This window comes from Dunckerocampus dactyliophorus, chromosome 1 (assembly GCF_027744805.1).
Source record: "Dunckerocampus dactyliophorus isolate RoL2022-P2 chromosome 1, RoL_Ddac_1.1, whole genome shotgun sequence".
Taxonomy (NCBI): Eukaryota; Metazoa; Chordata; class Actinopteri; order Syngnathiformes; family Syngnathidae; genus Dunckerocampus; species Dunckerocampus dactyliophorus.
Genome location: NC_072819.1, coordinates 20,901,422 through 20,920,123, shown reverse-complemented (window position 1 = coordinate 20,920,123; position 18,702 = coordinate 20,901,422). Strand labels below are relative to the sequence as shown.

Below are 18,702 nucleotides of genomic sequence, written 5' to 3'. Positions count from 1 at the left end.
AAGTAGTTTGCTAAATGTTGAAACTACAGTTGAATTCCTAAGAGATCAGATCCAGTTTTCATTTCATCCTCCCCCACTTTAAACTCCTTTTCAGCCAGAAAAGCTCCTGCCAACAAAAACCCTACTCACCGTCCCTTTTCATACAAACCAACCTGTTCTGTTCCCTCCCTCTTGCACCCCCCACGCCTAAAGCGCCCCCCCCCGCCCACTTATTCTTTGTCCCACAGCCTTTCTTGCCCCTTTACTTTTCCTGTCTCTCTCTCTGCCCACAGCCACTGCCTTAGTGGGCTTTGCTGCACCATTGTTCTGCTAGCTACACATTTCCGGAGGCTGTCGCTCTACAAAAGGCCTCTGGGACACACTCACCTGATAACACCCCTCGCCTAATACCAACCTTCACCTGCACACACACACACACACACACACACACACGAACCTGCAAGAAAGGTGAATTACAGAGGGTTTGCTTTGACTCAAATGTACTTTGATCTGCACGTCCCAGAGAAAAGAGAAGTGAAAATAAAAAAAGGAGCTTCATTGTGCCACTGACACACACACACACACACACACACGCAGACCTACACATACCAATTAACCGTCTCTGACCCCAAAGGTTTGGAAATGACCCGTGACCTCGCAGCTTGTCCTCTAGAAGCGTCTGAAGTCTGAAAGCCCAGCTGTCTACCAATGCATCTAATGATAGTGTGGGAGGTTGATACATTCACGTTTCCTTCTTGACTTTTCGTCTCAGCCTTCCGTCCTTCAAAGTAAAGATAACAAGCCTTTTATTTGTGCCTTGCGCAAGAGCACCACAGCAGTCAGTACGTTTACATGCACTAAATTTGTCGGATTCCCCAAATAAATTGGTCTCTTCCATGTTCACAGGTGTATGTGAAGTCACTGTTCTTATGCACTATTTCTACATCGATCGCTGGCCGTACGCAGCGTGCCTCTGAAATGCTCCATGGAGCTTTTGCTCCTTTCAGGGTGTCACATTAAAACAAGGCATCTTGGCAGCTAGTCGCAACAAGGGAACGACAATGAGGTGATAGGAGAAAGGAAAAAAATACAAGTCTAACTGTGGCAACACCTAAGACGGTTATGAAAAAGTTTCACTTTTGCGTCTGATAGCACAGTGGTGCAGTCAACAACCGTCCAATGACGTGCAAAAACATTACTAATGAAACAAAGACATTAAAACATGTACATATTGTGGGCTTTCTTATCGAGTGTGTCATCTACTGTGCTTCTGGGTTATATCCCGTCGTGGAGAATGCCAGCTCTGATCATTACTCGATGGTAGCGTATAACACTGAAACGTCCCAGTTCGTTTGTCCCAAGAAGAGATCAGGCAGACACCCTTTTCTGTCTTTTCCGCAGGCAGTCCTGAAACTAGGAAGTGGCTGATAAGCCTGCCCATGCAGGGGCGGTACTACTTCCTGATTGGATAAGTATGTGATTGTGTGTTAGCATTTAAGTGGTTCCTGCTTGTGTCAATCAAGGGTGTGTGTGCGTCTTCTAGTGTGTAGGCATGTCAGCTGGCTTGATAAGGTTGCCAGGCAACCTTTCTATCAAAATTCAAGTGGAAAACAGTGCAATCATTGTTTAAGTCTACAGTACTTACATTGTATAACACGTCAATCACATAATCTAGGTACAGTCGTACCTCGTTTATCACAGTTAATTGGTTCCGGACCCGACCACGATAGGTGAATTTCTATGAAGTAGGATTCAATATTAATAAATGAAATATTTTTGTAGTTAGCCTGTTTATGACCTTCTAAAAACGGTTTTGAACATTATTAGAGCCCTGTAGATATTAAATAACACCCCTTTAGTCACCTTTATTATCATATTACCTAATATAGTAGACATGATAAGCAATAATAAGACATAATAACTCACCATTAGTATTGGAAAAGTTCCTTGTTGTTGTAGTATCTCGAACGTAATGTGGGTCGATCGCATGGCATTAAAAAAATTCGTCCATCCTCACTATGATGTTTGTCACTTGATTGATATATTCATTGATATATGCAAGTCTGACATGCATCTGGCATACATAGACGTGCACTACTGCTTGGCTACGGGATCTCTAAGTCAAGTGACAAGCGGCCGATAGCAATATCCTGAGCTAACTAGTTAGCCACCAATTTATTTATTCTAAACATAAGAATGGGTTTGAAACTGTGAGGGAATGAGGAAGGACAAAATAAGCAACCAAAAACGTTCCACTTCCACCCGGAATAATAGGTCATAGTCAACCACGAAACAGCGCTCATGAATTAATTATTTATTTATTAATTATTTTTAATAACCGCGATAGAGTGAGAGAGCGATATTCGAACCGCAATGTAGCGATGAATGACTGTATTTTAATCCCATCCTTAAAAAGTCTCATTTAAATCAACCTTCACTCCCTTTGCTGCAACAAAAAGAAACACGCCCCACCTTCTCCTATCTTCTCTCAAATAATAATAATAATAATAATAATAATAATAAGCATGGAACTGGAAAGTGGAAAAGTAAAACATGTTTTGTTGTAAGTGGATGGAAATTCAATATCCTCAAGATAAAAACACGCACAATCTCACTGTAAGACACGCAGGACAAGGCCAGGATGCTCCTAGATTCATTCAAATGCACTTTAATTAATATCTGAAATTGAATATAAATTTTATTCATATTTCTAAAAAAAAAAAAAAATGTTTTCAAAGGAAATAATTGAAATATAAATAACATGTTCCAGGGTCAAACTGTCACTGTCGTCAGACCTTAACTGTACAAGCAATGATTTAAGTAACATTTTAACATGCTTCACTGCCATGTGAGTGTATAAAGAAGTTAACTACTGTTATTTATAGGAGGTAAAAACAATAGCCTTAACATTCATGACAAATGATGACAATGTCCTGCAAAGGTAATTCACATCAAAGATGCATCTCACACATTTAATTATTTTCACATTCCAAACTATAATAGAAGTGTAAAAAGAAGTTAACCAGTGTTGCTAAAAGGATGCAAATACCATAAAACAGTCATAACTTTAATGACGAATGATAAAAGCGTCATGCAAAGGTGTTTACATCAAAGATGCACATAACGCATTTCACAAGTTAACCTACGAAACAAAAACAATAAAATAGCCCTAAGGTTGATGACGAACTACAAAAACTTCCTGCATAGGTAATTCACGTCAAAGAGGCGTCTCACGCGTTCCATATTTTTCATGTTCTTAACATGAAACAAGTTACAAGTGTAAAAATAAGTTGAGCAATGGTATTAATAGGATGGAAAAACAATAAAACAGTCTTAACTTTAGTGATGAAAGACAAAAGCAAAATGCGTAGGCATTTCATATCAATGATGCACATCACACATTTCATTAGTTTTAATCTTAATTGTCATACAAACTCTATTTATAGGATATAAAAACAAAAAAAAATGACTCAGGCATCATGTGGAGGTGTTTCACATCAAAGATGCACCTCACGCATTTAAATGTTTTGACAGGTGCATGTGTAAAAAGAAGGTAACCATGGTGAAGCTGCACAAAAGGTCAGGTCACTTCTAGTGAGTCTTCGCCTTCTCACATTTTTCTTCTCTAAGCCTAACAGGATTGTGGCATCAAAGCCCAAGAAAAAGTAAAATGCGTCCTTTAATGCTCGCTGAACTGAGGTCTTGCACAATATGCTTTCATCATGTATGTTGGCGCTAATAACTTATTTTTCCTGAAAATGTTAGTCTAATTGGATGACGTCAGAGGTTAAAATAACTTGAAACCGGACACACACACACACACACACACACACACACACACACGCGCACAGACACATCAGTGTTCAGGGGTGTGTGTATGCGCTAATGACCCTCAAATGACAATGGACCCATTGTCTTTTCAACTCAGGGCACAATGCATTAGGAGACATTTTACGAGGACTGCTGCATGTTGACTGCAGGTGCATGGCAATGCTCGTCATCATGATGCACTTTGACCTTTTACATGGAACTGCTTGATCATACTGTTTTGTATCTTAATAATAATATAAATGACACTCTATCCCAAAACACCAAAGACTAACAAAAGGAACTGTCAATTTGCTATAAAATTCACTTTACATTCAAAAGTCCAATCCCCCTAAAGTCATTTTGGAATCTGATCAAAATTTGACCAAAGTATGTCTCTATAGTCGCAAAAAAAACAAAGAGTGTCAACTGCCGTACTTAACATACCTGATGAGAATGAACTGATGAACTGCTTATCCCTGCTTCTTTTTCATAACATATACCAGAAGTTATGCAAAGTAAACACACTCTCAATGAAAGCAGTAAGACTCGTCATGAGTTATTGTCAAGGTTATGGTAGAGGGATGTATTGTTTTATTTAAAAAGGTATTTTCCAGTTATGGTTATGGTTTCATTTATTTCAAACATGCACACAGTTTACATTGAGTGCTTCATGTTCCAATTCACAATTCCACCTCTTCGAAAAGGAGTAGGAAGAAGCAGAGTCAGGATTTTCGCTGAATGTAATGGATCGTGGCGGGGCGCCAAGGCTCGATAAAGGCCACCACACCTTGGAAATGGTGACGTTTGTTTTTTTGTTTTTTTTACGTGAAAACAATGTTAAGTAATACAGTGTGTGGATGGACATATACTGTATGCTATATCACGGGTGCCCATTACGCCGATCGCAAAGGTAGTGTAGGTGGCGAGTCACCTACATCAAAAGAGTCACTTCGAAGATGTCATATGACATCAGTCAGCTGACATTAAGCCCCCTCCTGATCTGCTTTTGTGTCGCGGCGGCATAAAAAAAAGTGGAGAACAGATGTCGGGAGGCACACACGGATAATGCAACTTCCATCTTTATTATTCCAATTACAGATAAACTAACTGAGTGGTAAGATGCATATATCTACATCAGAAGTTATCCGTTCATTTGTAGCGGCTACTTATGTAGAAAAAAAAGGCAATTGTTTCATGGCTGCGCTTTGCACATAGAAATGTGTGTTTGTTTGTTAAACTACTGTTTTACTAAGTGGACATAATACATGATGAATGCTACATAGCTATTTTCACTGACATATTACTCAGTTTATGTACACAACTATTGAGGAATTATGTGGCATTATCTTTAAATCTAAATATATATTTTTTAAACTATTGCCACAGCAACGCAGCAACAGCACAACACAGCGACGGCAGTCCGCCTCCCTTGCAGCCCACCACCACAGCTTCAAAAAAATCCTAGTGGAAACCCTGAGATCTTATTTTATCCCACCGCATCATCCTTATTACATCACGACTATCACTACTTATTTTTTTAAGAAAAAGCAAACAAAAAAGTTCTTCCTTTTTCTCCTGTTGATGTCCGGATCCACTTCCTACCGTCTTTCATGTTGTACTATGCATGTCATTGAATGTAGATACATGGGTTCCTAATTCTACTGTAGTACTTCTTGTTGAGCAGGCCCTTGCAACATTGATATCAAAAGTTAAATGTTATTGAAAGTAATCCATGGCTCTTTCTTTGTGGGTTGTATCCTCCATTCTCTTTGTTGTCATGGTAGTAAGTTCTTTAATATCTTTAGATATCTTCAGATCGCTGATATATTAGACAACAAGTACTCTTGCTTCTACTGGACGTCCATTTAGCTTGATGTAGAGTTTGCCGTTGGTCCGCCAAGTGCTTTGTATCTTTCCCTGCTTCCTCTAGTCTCATGCTTTCTTGACGATGTCAGCATTGCGTTTTGATGCTCATTCATGTAAACGTTTGTACCTATCAGCTTCTTTCTCTGTTTCAGCAGTGCAGTTTTGAATTCCCTATTGGTGAACTTAACAATGACGATGGTTGTGGTGTTGTTTCTGCCATATATTGGGATGCAAGTATTGATGGTGTTGATATCTACATCCACCTCCTTTGATTGTGGGAAGTTGGCAATCTGTTGCTTCATCCATTCCATCTGGTTCTCTTCTGTTTTGTACTGCCCTATCTTCTGAGCTGGGTCTAATGAGGAGCCCTGTGAGGATCACATTGTTCATTCGATATTTTCCTTTGCTTCTTTTTCTTGCTCACAAGTGGTGCGCAAGGCAGCATTATCTTCCAATAGTGCCTTGAGATCATCCTGTTATTATCGCATAATGCTCTATTTTCTTCCATAGGGTTTTTAAACACCTCGAGAACAGCTCGTAAGGCAGAATTATCTTCCAATAATGCTTTGATTTCATCTTGTAGAACCCTGACATCCTTACATAATGCTCTATTTTATTCTGTCGGGTTTTTAGCTTCCTTAAGAGCAGCGCCAAGGAAGCATTGTTGTCCAATAATGCCTTGATATCATCCTGCAGAACCTTGATATCATTGCATAATGCTCTATTTTCTTCCATGGGGTTTTTAACCTCCTTCAGAGCAGTGCACAAGGCAGCGTTTTCATCTTGCAACTCCTCGATTTCCTCTCTTAATGCCTTGGTATCCTTGCTCAGTACTCTGTTTTCCTCCATAAGGTTTCTGACATCACTACAGTATCTACCTCCAAGATCATGTCGATGAGGCTGTCGTTTTGCGTTTGTACACGTTTAATCTGTGATTGTAGATTCTTAATTGCTTGCTTTGTTTGTAAAAAATCATGCATTGTTTGTGCTTGCAGACACCTAATTTCTCACTCTGTTTTTGCTGCAGTACGCACTTGTATCTCATACATCTCCTTCTTCAAGGAGTGTAATAATATCGGACTATTGCTGTCGATAATATTTTCCAAGCCGGAAGGTGGGGCAGGTCGGGCAGGTGGGGTATGACAGTTAAGAATGTGAAAATAATACTGTACTTAAAGACTGCCTTCACAGTTAATAAAGGTTTTATGATGGTGACAGTTTTACCCTGGAACAGATTATTTTTATTTCCATTCATTGCTATTGGAAGTTGACCAGCATCCCATATTGTCTCAGACTGGATTGTGTTATACCTTAAAGGTCCACCTTTATTTTGTTGTAAAAAGACACACTTTTGCCATGACTTTAACACATTAGGCCACAGGAGTCTCCGATGTTTATTTCTTGTGCGAGCTACTTTTACAAAATGAAAATGGCAGAGAGCTGCTCATTTTTGTAAAATGTATTTTCAGCGCTTATTTCAACCCAAAGAAACTGAATATTCTTGTTTTACAAGAACATGAACAAAATACTGGTGTCCGCAACTCACATTTTGTATTAAAGAATTAACAAAAAAATGTTGTCCATCCGCATTTTGTATTTCAGAATGCATTTCTTTCTAGTGTATCTCACATTATTAACTGAAAGCCTGAATGAAAACCAGGCTCATGGGCTCATGGCTCACAGGCAACCAGGCTACCTGATGCCCGTGGACATAAAATTAATCAATAAAAACTATGCTTTTTAAGTAATTGTATATTGTCTACTAACTACAGTTGTTTTTTTGTGGAAAATCCTGCTAATTATCTGCACATTTATTTTATTACTGTCTATATTTACATGAAGCGACTGACTGCTACAACTACTTATTATCTATCTGCATTACCACAGTTTCCAGCCACAATATTTCCAGCTTGAACATGCACGCAAACACACACACACACACACACACTGCAGTGCTGTAGGTAATGTGTGTAGTGTGTGTCTCTATTTGCGGACCCAGCTGGGCTCTTTTAAGAGGACCATAAACAGGAGGTGGCGCCACCCACAGAGAGTGAGGGGGTGACCCCACAGACCTGCAGGCTACCGGAGGCCTTAAAAAAGAAACACAGGCCATCTTATCTTCATCTTTGCAAGGTCTCACACTCCCGCCAGTCTCAGCAAGTGCCTATTTTAACAGTCAATGAAGTGTACATGTTACTAGATATTCATAATGAGCAATATGAGGATGATCTATTCCTTGGTGATGCTAAAATAAAGCGCTCTATGAAATTTGGTACATTGGCCTTGAGTTCTTTGGTTCAATTTTGTCGTATTGAAAGGCTTGGGGAGTCATAGCAGCTTGAGAAAAGTAAAAAAAAACATTTTTTTCAACTATCAAACCTGGTAAGCTAACTTTACTTCCAATTACAATTACATAAAGTCATTGATATTTATTCTTACAAGCAAGCAGAAAATTCTACATAATACGCTACTGAAAATTTGGGGGACTTTTTTTTGTTGAATCTGGTATCCCCAACTGTATTATATTTCCTGAGGGAAGGCTCACTGTGCCACACTATGAAGACCCTGTTCTGCTATATTAGGCCTTCAACCCTTTTGCAATAATGTCATTCCTTGAAGCAGTGATTCCCACCCATTGTGCCGCGGCACATTAGTGTGCAATGATTGATCATCAGGTGTGCCGCGGGAAATTATTCAAGTTCATCGAATTTTCCCGAAAATGTATTTACTACAAATAATGTATCTTTCTTCATCTATTTATACCAGCGATGTATACGGTAGTGGCAGGCAGAACAATGAAATGTTCTTTCACCAGATAGAAGAATGAAGCTCTGTTGCCTTAGATATAATATTTTTGTTTGGTGGTGTGCTGCACGATTTTTTGAATTTAAAATATGTGCCTCAGCTCAATAAAGGTTGGGAAACACTGACTTAAAGCATTCATTATTAAATAGTTTGTTAACTATACTATATATACAAGGTCAGGCAAAATGATCTGACACATTTGTAGGTTAAATAAAAGGCAAATAAAGTAAAGAAACAAAAAAGTGTTTTTATTTTCGAAAAGTACATATAATGCCATTTTGCTTTGTTTATTTAGAATGCCATTGTTTTTCGTTTCTTTTTCAGTTGCTGCCATGAATTGGACTGGTGAGCATCGTGCTTTCATTGTGGAAACGTTTATCAAAACAAACAAATCTGTAACTGCAACACAACGAGCGTTCCGTTTGCACTTCAATCTTGGTAGACATGATCCCGTACCAGCTCCAAACACCATCTTGTTATGGGTTACCAACTTCAGAGCTACTGGATCACTTTTAATAACCTTGGTCTTTTGCTCTATTTTTCCCTCAATTTTCCTTGAACCACTGTTTAATTTACACATCTGTGGTTTGCTATTTTTAGATATGCATTTTAAATTAATAATTGTATGTATTTTCATTTATTTTTTAAAGTTATGCATATTTATGGACAAACTTTTGTGTTATTATTCGTATCACCATTCCAGCTTTTTCTTTTTTCCCTTTCTTTTTTTTTTTGTTTAATTTTATATATACAATGTGCCACAGCCCCATAAAATACGAAACGCCGGGACGGACTTTGGACACCCCGGTTCTCTTGAGGCCATTGCAAAAGCTGAATGTTAGCCTGTTTTATCTGTTCCAAAACCAGTTTTGATAAGTGTTTGGCATCACTGTCCTGTTGTACAAACACATTATTTTATGCTGCCAAGAAAAACCACCTGCTGCAGTCAATGATGACCACTAAGTTGATGTATTAAAAGACATTCTGCAATTTTCAGCAGCACTGAAGATTTGGTGACTTCTTTGGTGACAATGTATATATTTGAGCCTATGTTTATAATTCTGAGCGTGTGTAAGAGAGATAATCCAAAATACATTCAACTTTGTAAAAGTTGTTGGGCACATTTGGCTTGTTTTTGTGCGGCCAACAAAAAGAGACTGACTCCAAAACAAAGTCAGTGACCTGGAGAGAATCATTAATGCCTGCACTGGATGGATGACTTCTAAGCATTTCTTAAGGATCAGAAAACCTGGATGGACTTCAAAAGGGTGTGTGTACACAGTACAGTGAACTCACCGCACATCAACACGAAGAGTGACGCTTGCATCCTTGTAGCTGCACACAAAACCTGCAAGGGGGAAAACAAGTCTGATCCACGCTTAGCACCAAAAACGACATTTTAAAAGTGTTACTTATGGCGTTGCACAAAATAGATGTACATGCTAATCGTTACAATTCAAACATAGTTCCTTGTGCTCCTTTAATGCGCAACTAGTGTTCAAAGTGGCGAAACTCACCGCTTGGTTTCCCCCTCAGATGTTCGCTCCGGTGTCCAAACCTGCTACTTCCTCTACGAATCCACTTGCTGCCGAGCAGCCGGCGGACACAGCAACTGGAACCGGGTAGCGTATTTCCAAGCAAGTCTCTGCCGACACAGAGTGTGCAAAACCCGGGCCGGGCTCCTACTAGAAAGAGAGCGAGGGAGGGAGGAGACACAGACGGTCCTGCTGTGGGGGAGTTCGTTGGTTCGAGCCCCCCTTCAAGCAAAGACTGGCTCTAAGGGTTTAGCACTTAAAGCAACCATATGAAGTAACATCATCATACTTTTCCCCTTTGCTATAAAAAAGCAAAACACATTCCAGGAGCTGAAACGGAAGCACATTTTCCCCTCAAACTTTGCTTGTATTTGGAAATGTACATACTTTAAAGTTGGGGTTCCACTGTATTTATTCATGTGAGGCAGTTCAAATTTTAACCAGAATTTAGGCAGTGGATTAAAAGTACCACGACCCTAGTGAGGATAAGCAGCGTAGAAGATGGATGGATGGATGGATTAAAGTGAATAGCAGTTCTTAACCAATGGAGGAGCCCTGGGTTTAAAAAAAATTAAAAAGGTAAAATGCTTTTTAAAAATCTTTAGAACATCTGCAGGGGAAAAAACTTTAAAATTATAAAAGGTACTTAAAATGACTTTATTAAACCCAAAAACATGTACTATCATGTGGGCCACTTCTAACCTGATTTATCAGTTAAGGGCAAACTAAAAGCTAAGTTATCCAAAGATGTTAAACTTTTTTTTTTCCCCAGAAGCTGCTGCCTCCCTGGCGCCCCCTATTAGAAACACTACACATTGGGCCTATTATCGATTTTGCATTACTAATCTAACATAACTATTTAACGCAGGGGGATCCAAACCTTTTCCATCGAGGGCTGCATACAGAAAATTGGTAGACTGCAGGGGGCACTTTATATTTCTTTACCTTTCTGCTTACTAAAACGCAAAAACCAATCCAAAGTACAGTAAAAACAAGCTGCTGACCACAAATGGCCCCCAGGTTAGACTTTAGACACCACTGGTTTAGGAACACGTGACAAAAGCACCATTTTTGTGTTTTTGTTGTTGCTGTTTTATTGCCATACATATTGTAAATGTTACAATACACATGTATTGTAATTGTGTGTTATGCTGGAACAACAGACTTTATTGCAGGTTTGAATTATATCAAATTTGGCACAAATATTCCTAACACGCGGGCTACTCTTGCGGCTATAAACCACGCCAAACTAATCTGAACTTCTCACGTCATTTCCGGTCCGCTGCCCTTTTCAGCACTCCTAGCACCGGAACACATACTTTATGGAAACAAACATAAATAATGGCCCCGAGGGTCATTAAAATATCATTATTGCTGCAGTGTTGATGTCTTGTTCTGTATCTCATTAGACCGTACAGGCAAAATGAATGACGATTTAATGGGATGTTAGCAGCCAATCACAATCTTAAGCATGCAACACCTTGCAATTAGTTCATTCGTACAACAACAATCCTTGATAATGAAAGTACTTCTAGCAATATCAGGTTTACAATGGAGAACTGTGTCAAAAACACTTTTAGGCACTTGAAGGCCACCGTACTCCACATTCAAGGTGTATGCTGACTTCTGTGGTGAACTGGCCAGGGTTTTCGACAGATAAGTGTCAGACTTGAATCAGACTAGCTACATGAGCACACCACATGACCCAGAGAGAAGCCAGGGACATCTACATGACAACACATGAGCTGCTGCAGTGCGTTCTGGGACTTGTAGTAACCCCGAAAGGGTCCTGACACAAACCTGGTTGCACATAATGTTATGGGTAGTAAGTGTATAGAGTACAAGATGAATGTACTTTGTTTAAAAAAAATACACTTTTGTGTCATTTTCTTCCTTTTTTAGACACTTTAAAATAATTTCCTTTCCCCCAGAGTTGTCTTTCATAGGTCTTTGTGCATCCAGAAGATGGCCACTCCCTTGGCGTCTCTGTAAGGGGTTTCTGTGAGAGACTGAACCACATGTGATACGCCTAGTGGAGGAGGGATGAAGGATAAAGGAGGTGGTGGAGGAGGTATAGCAGATGAAGGAGGTGGTGGAGCAGGACATAGAATAGTCCCTTTTTCGACTTCAATATCCCTTTGTTTCTGCACGCTAACACCTCCATTTGGTACCCTGGAGAACCTGAGAATCATCTCCATGGGAACAAATGACGCCATGGCACCCGTGTTCTGCACCGGCGTGGACAGCGTGTACCCCAGGTGGGTGTAGAAGTGCTGCTTATCATGGGTAGTCAAGCACAAGCGTTTAAACCCTCGGCTTTTGGCATAGCGCTCGGTCTCCTCCATCAGAGTTCGTCCGTAGCCTTTCCCTCTCTCCTCCTTGGACACCACCACAGACTCCACAAACAGGCTACCACTATGACCTACGACCCTTGAGAGGCGGGCATGCCCAAGCAGCCTCTCAGCCTCCCCAGTACCCTGCATGAGCAACACTAGGCAGATGGGGAAATCCGGGCAAGATTTTTGCAGGGAGTGAACGCGGGCGGCCTGGCTCCTCTGCCACTCAGCATTGACCAGGTCTGCACAGGGAACCAGCAGATCCGGACGCAGGTGGATGGGAGTAACACAGATCTTTTCTGCTGGTTCAGAGTTTGTTTGTGTCTTTGCTATATGCTCATCTTGGACCAGTGAACCTTCAGAGACTTTCTGGAAATGTAGATTCACGTTGGGGCCATCTCCAGTCAGCAGCGGTCCAGACTTGGACCTGCGGTGATCAGGGTTTAACCCAAGTCAGAGTCCATTCAATGTCACAAAAGTACTTTCCTAAACCAGATATTCAGAGGAACAAACATACATTCTGACTTTAAAGTGCATACTTGTAAAATAAGTGGGAATGTAGGAATAATAATGCACAGGACCTGGCATATACTGTTACTGGATGTATGGCGCCACCTAGTGGTCCAGAAATACATTACAATTGAAGGGTGTTGCAGATATGAGGGGAAAGGGGTCCGAAAATAAACATGTGGACAACTTTATCCCTAAAGTTCTAGGGATAAAATGTTAATAAATTTGGGGACTAAGTAGCAATAATAACTATTATTTTGTACTAATACAATGGTTACACTTTAAAAGTACCTGTTCATTTGTCCCTCCCTCTTTCATTAAAACATACGAAGTGCCGTAGCGTAAGTACCTGCTAGCTTGCCGTGTGAACTTTTCATAAGTGTAATTTCGCGACCTAGCTTCGCTATGACACAAGCAAAGCAGTTCAATATAACAAATGTATGTTTATGAGCAACGAAATTACATACATTGTTCTTGTCTCCCACTCGCTAGCCGGGAGTTTGGTCCTCCTCTTGACAGCTGATGTACAATTGGCTTTACTTGTTGAGATACAGTTTTAACTGGACGACAATTTTATTAGTGACTCTTACTCAAATACCTCGTTAGTTTGCGGATGCTTCTACCGTCTTTAGTCACCAGCACTGAGCTACGTCAAAACTTACGGAAGCACGTAGCGCAGCCGTAAACGTCATATCCGGTTTCGTATAACCTACATAAATACAGTAAAACAACACTTAAAATGCAGTGATATTTTAATGTAAACCACCATAGTGCAGTAGTGGATTAACCTAGAGGATTTTTATAATGGTGGATTAACCTTTCTAAACGGAGAAATACCATCCCATCCAAACATATCTTCCTAGAAAATCCTTTTGTCTGTGTTTTTTGTGGCGAAAAAAGCGTCAAATAATGTATGGAACCAAGAAAAGAGGGCTAATAATTTATCCACTTGTACCACTGATATTATATAAGAAAAGAAGATCGATTATGTTGTAATTTCTCAAATCTTAACTTTTTTGGGAGTGGGGGCGGTGACGAATGTTGCTGCCGTGAAATAGATCGACGGATGGCGTAGAATTACACTTGCCTGCCTATGGCTGTGTCTAATTTAAGGGTCTGCAGCCCACAAGGCCACTAGCCTACCCGGTCGACGAAGGCCAGACGTTCGAAGACTCCTCCTCAAGGGGCGAACCAGCATTGTGAATTCAGACGGCCGAGCCTTCCTAACACTTCCTGGTTGTGTCACGCGCTCTCATGTTTACACTGACGTCATGACAGAATGATATCGGCCATCAATCGCTAAACTAAAGTGAAAGAGAACAAACAAAATGTGACGTTATAGAAGCAAAGTGATTAGTTTTTAATGTAGGTTTGACAGTAGAAAGAGAGGTTCTCCGTCGGCAGATTTAATCTCCAGCTCAAAGCTAAGTCCAACTATAGTAATATATTAATATTAATATAATATTACAAATAAGTAGCTCAGCTACTTATTTATTACCTTTTGGCTACTTGGTTCATTTGTACAACACTCTGATCAGCAACAACACATTATTTATGAAATGTATAGATGTGAGCATTAAAGGATCATTTGAATACCTCCACCAACTTGCATAGTATTTATACGTCTTAATATATGTATTATTTGATCACATATATGACTTGTTGTAATAAAACAATGTAGCATCCTACATAGTTTCAAGCTGCAGGGCAGATGAAATAATGAGGTGCAGGAAGCCAAAGGAGAATGTTTGGAGGCCATCAGTGATGTTTCATGGTGGTACCACATGTCTGGCTGTCCTGGAGCTCCATCCTGATCATGATTATCTTCAGTAGTTTAAAACTATCCTATTGTATTTGTGTTATTTACAAAGTTTATGGTGGACATATTTTGTGTTGATAATATTGAGAAAGAATATTTTCTTTGAAAAGTGTTCGTGACATGGCAGTGGAGATCATCCTTGGCACACCCACTTGATAGATGATGATGAGGACAGTGGAGACATGCACCAGTCCACATGATGTCCCACTGACAGACTCAAGACATCTCTGTTGATGAAATACATACAGCAACACCATGCAGTCATACTCACATCATATTTGAAATACGTGTTTAATAGTAGTCACTGTCATGTCTAAAATGTAGCACTTGCTGCCATTTCCTAAGCCTGTTATAAATGACTGTACATATGAAGCCGAATCCGGTAAATCATTTTTGAGGCAGCATGTCCTCTCTATTCCTCAATCTTTGCAATTAATATGGAAGATGAAAATCACAACAGCAGTAGTTTCAACACTATATTTATTTCTTGACATGTTAAACACTGAAAACATTTTATTTGTCAAATAATCATCTAAACTTGTACATACTCTATTTTTATTGTTCGTTTACTGTATATGCTTGTGAGCTCATGCGTTTCCTCCAAGACTGTTCTCAAGACAGAAGCAAGAAAAATGTTAACACAAGATCGCATTAAGACAAGTAGAAACATTTGTAAAAGTTAACACACAGAATTTCCCATTAAAACACGTACGTGATGTACACAAACCCAAAATGGCTTCTTCTTCCATTTAAGTACGTAATATTAAGTGTTACGTATTTACATAACCATGGTTGTAAGATCAAAGTGAAACGTTCACGTCATAGATTTAAGACTTTACATCCTAAGGCTCCAAACACCAAACAGAAATAAACCAATATTTCTGACTTTCACCCATACTTTTTCTATGCCGCCTCTCCTCATTAGGGTCGCGGGGGTATGCTGGAGCCTATCCCAGCTGACTTCATGCGACAGGCGGGGTACACCCTGGACTGGTCGCCAGCCAATGGCAGGGCACATATAGACAAACAACCATTCACACTCACATTCATACCTATGGACAATTTAGAGTCACCAATTAACCTAACATGCATGTTTTTGGAATGTGGGAGGAAACCGGAGTACCCGGACAAAACCCACGCACGTACGGGGAGAACATGCAAAGTCCACACAGAAATGAAAAAACAATATTAATAAATCAATACTTACGCTTGTAAGTATTTGCGCCGTAATGTTGACATCTGTAAGGGCTGGACGGAAGTGCGCAAGGAATCTTGGGACGTGATGGGCCACGAAGGATGGGTTGAACGCAGACTTTTCAATAGAGGAGGATGACACATTTGTCGGCCGCATTTGGAGGAGCCTTTGCGAGGGGCGGTGACGTCATGCAGACCACAAATGTGTACTAGTAGGCTGCAGACCCCGGATTTAGACACAGCAGTTGTCTATGATAACTGCCACTCATTGCCATTGGCTTCCTAACTCGGCAACGTAAAGGTGAAGCGCTTCCAGCCAGCGTGATCCGCGTCTGCCATCATGCGTAAAAGGGTTGGTATTTCACCTGTATGTTGCCAACTGGTAAATACTACTACTGTACATTAAATGCAGATACTGTACCGAGTGTTTTTCTGAGATTATGAATCTTCAGCAGTTTTGTAAATATTACATTAACATATATTATTTACATCACCATTCACTATTGTATAACTTTGTGTGCATCCATCTATATATACAGTATGTGCCAATGCAAGGCCCTGCTATACCTTCACATTAATGGCTAATATTGACATAAATAAAGTCACTGCCATGAATTAGACCACAGGCAATGTTTAACTGTCAAACAGACCTACCTAAAAACACTAGTCAAAGATCCTGTATGACAGGTCCGCCTGGCTGTTTTTCAGGACCTCCAGGAAAAAAAGTTAGTCAAAGATCCTCTATGTGAGAGGAGTGCCCATTCACTCCCATTCATTTGACACTTAGTGCTCTGCTGTAGTTAAAGGTGGCTGCACAAAAGGAAGCTGTGGCTGATCGATCTTCCGTTAGGTGCATTGAGGTGCACATTGAGAACGACCTGACCAGACTCATCATCAAAAAGGCATAGCAGAGACTGTATTTCCTGAGGATTCACAGAAACAACCCTTACACAGAAACTCATTGTGTCCGTTGGTTGTGTCCTACGGGTCGTCACCACAGCCCAGAGCATGCCTGGCTGCTTCCTTGGTGAAACTCTGCAGTTCTCAATGCCTAAGGACAGGATGTCCTCAGTCGTCAGGGACCCAATGCATCCTGGACACTCAGTTTCATCTGGTACCCTTTGGCAGACAGTCCAAGGACATGAAAGGCAGAACCAACACTTTTTTAAAGAGTTGTTATGCGATAGCTGTAATTGCACCAAACACCGCCAAGTTGTCCTAACCTACTGTACATTTCGAAGAAATTTCACATTGGTTATTTTTCATACCGCACCTTATTGAACCCAGACACTATTCACAACCAGGATCCTTCTTATATACTGTGCTGTTTTTTTTTTTTAGTATCGTGTAATATACTGTTTTATTTTATTTTACAGCACCTTAGGAGAACGCGCCTTCAATTTTGTTGTACTGCACTGCAAAAATGCTAGTCAAAGATCCTCTATGTGACAGGACAGGTCTGCTGCTTTCAAGGACCCATTGTAAAAAGTCTAGTCCAAGATCCTCAAGATGACAGGAGTGTTCTGCTGTTTTGTTTTGTATTAAGCAGGGGTTTTAAGCATTTGTATTAAGCATTTTGCACTAAGGGCCACATATGGAAAAGGCCATTTTAATACTTATTTTCTAAAAAGCCTGAAAAAGTTTTACAGTCGCCCCTCGCAATATCATGGTTCATTTATCGCTCCCTGGTGGTTTAAAAATGTTTTATTAATGTTTGCTGTTTCGTGGTTGACTATAGCGCATTACAAGTCAAAAAATATTGGCAAAAAAGTATGTATTATTCTGGCCACTAGGCGTCAGTAACGTTCAATTTTTAAGACAAGACATTAGATTACTGTCACTGCATGGAATCAGCCATGGCAGTCTGACATGATAAAAGTGAAAAGGAATTTTCTTCCCATTCCGTGTCTTTGTCCTTCTTCCCCACTCTGTTTTAAACCTTTAAAAAAACGACGTGGGCTGCAAATGGACCCTGGGCTGTAGTTTGGATACCCTTGGTTTTAAGGATCAGCTGCAAAAACGTTAAAAGATCTTGTGTTTGACAGGCGCAATCTGCTGGCCCGACTGCACAAATGTTAATGATTTCGAAGTTTTCAACAGAATTCATCGAATAGCTGCCATGTTGTATCCTATTCTTATATGAACACAGACGTAACCATCAACATATCCTCTTAATATATGAACACACAACTAACAATCACTTTACTCAAAGATATCAACGAGCCATGTTTTAACAAAGTGCTTTATTTTTTATTATTTTTTTTTTACATGTTTTTGTATTTTTTTTTTTGGAATCCAGGACAAATCATTGTTGGTTAATCAAGGAGAAATAAGCACTAGTATTTTTTTTTCCTGTTTTTACATTTTGCGATGGAGATGGAGGGTGAAATTATCAATTTGGTCAAAATAAAATAAAGAAATAATAAATGAATATATAATAGCAATACATTAATAATTATTTCAATACAATGAAGTGTGATATCAACAATAGCATAACAAAGTCCCAGAAATGGAGGATGTTATTGTTTTGACTACTTCTGTGGTACTGCAATAATCACCAGCACTAACTCAACTCAATCAACAACAGTCGAGGAAGAAACTGAGTGTCCTCACCTCGGCCTCCTGAAGAGGAGACGTTTTTTTTTCTTATTTAAATAATATTTTATCAAAGCTTCTGTTTTGAATCTTCATAAAATGTTTCTAAAACTTTTGTCTTTGTTAAACATTTCATTTTTTTTTGCATTTTCCTCAACAGCTTTCTTGTTTGTTTGTCAGCTCCATTTTACAAGAATGACTTTTTGCAAATGCGGCTTGTGTTCATGTTGTGTACCCACTGTATGTGTGCGTG

At 39.8% G+C, this 18,702-nt stretch overlaps 2 protein-coding genes across 6 annotated transcripts in view; both read right to left on the bottom strand.

The window, feature by feature from the left end:
- The window catches only part of lamb2 (laminin, beta 2 (laminin S)), a 61,022-nt gene extending 50,880 nt beyond the window's left edge, over nt 1-10,142 (bottom strand). For 2 of the 4 annotated variants that reach the window (XM_054777707.1, XM_054777716.1), the window contains exons 1-2: nt 9,978-10,142; nt 9,757-9,808 (exon numbers count right to left, since the gene is read on the bottom strand). In XM_054777707.1, the coding sequence (XP_054633682.1) occupies nt 9,757-9,787 (31 nt within the window). In that variant the 5' untranslated portion in view covers nt 9,788-9,808; nt 9,978-10,142. The remainder of the gene's footprint in view (nt 1-9,756; nt 9,809-9,977) is intronic. The other 2 variants (XM_054777727.1, XM_054777734.1) reach the window with 1 other exon arrangement.
- A 938-nt stretch (nt 10,143-11,080) lies between these two features.
- LOC129181943 (N-alpha-acetyltransferase 80) lies at nt 11,081-14,097 on the bottom strand. Of its 2 annotated transcripts, none has more exons than XM_054777746.1 (2): nt 13,309-13,912; nt 11,081-12,758 (listed from the first exon to the last, which is right to left on the bottom strand). In XM_054777746.1, coding segments are annotated over exons 1-2 (825 nt in total). In that variant the 5' UTR covers nt 13,311-13,912; the 3' UTR covers nt 11,081-11,935. The 2 variants fall into 2 exon arrangements, 1 of the variants encoding a protein (XP_054633721.1); XR_008570529.1 differs by lacking the exon at nt 13,309-13,912 and adding an exon at nt 13,985-14,097 and having other exon boundaries at nt 12,609-12,758.
- Between the last annotated feature and the right edge of the window lie 4,605 nt (nt 14,098-18,702).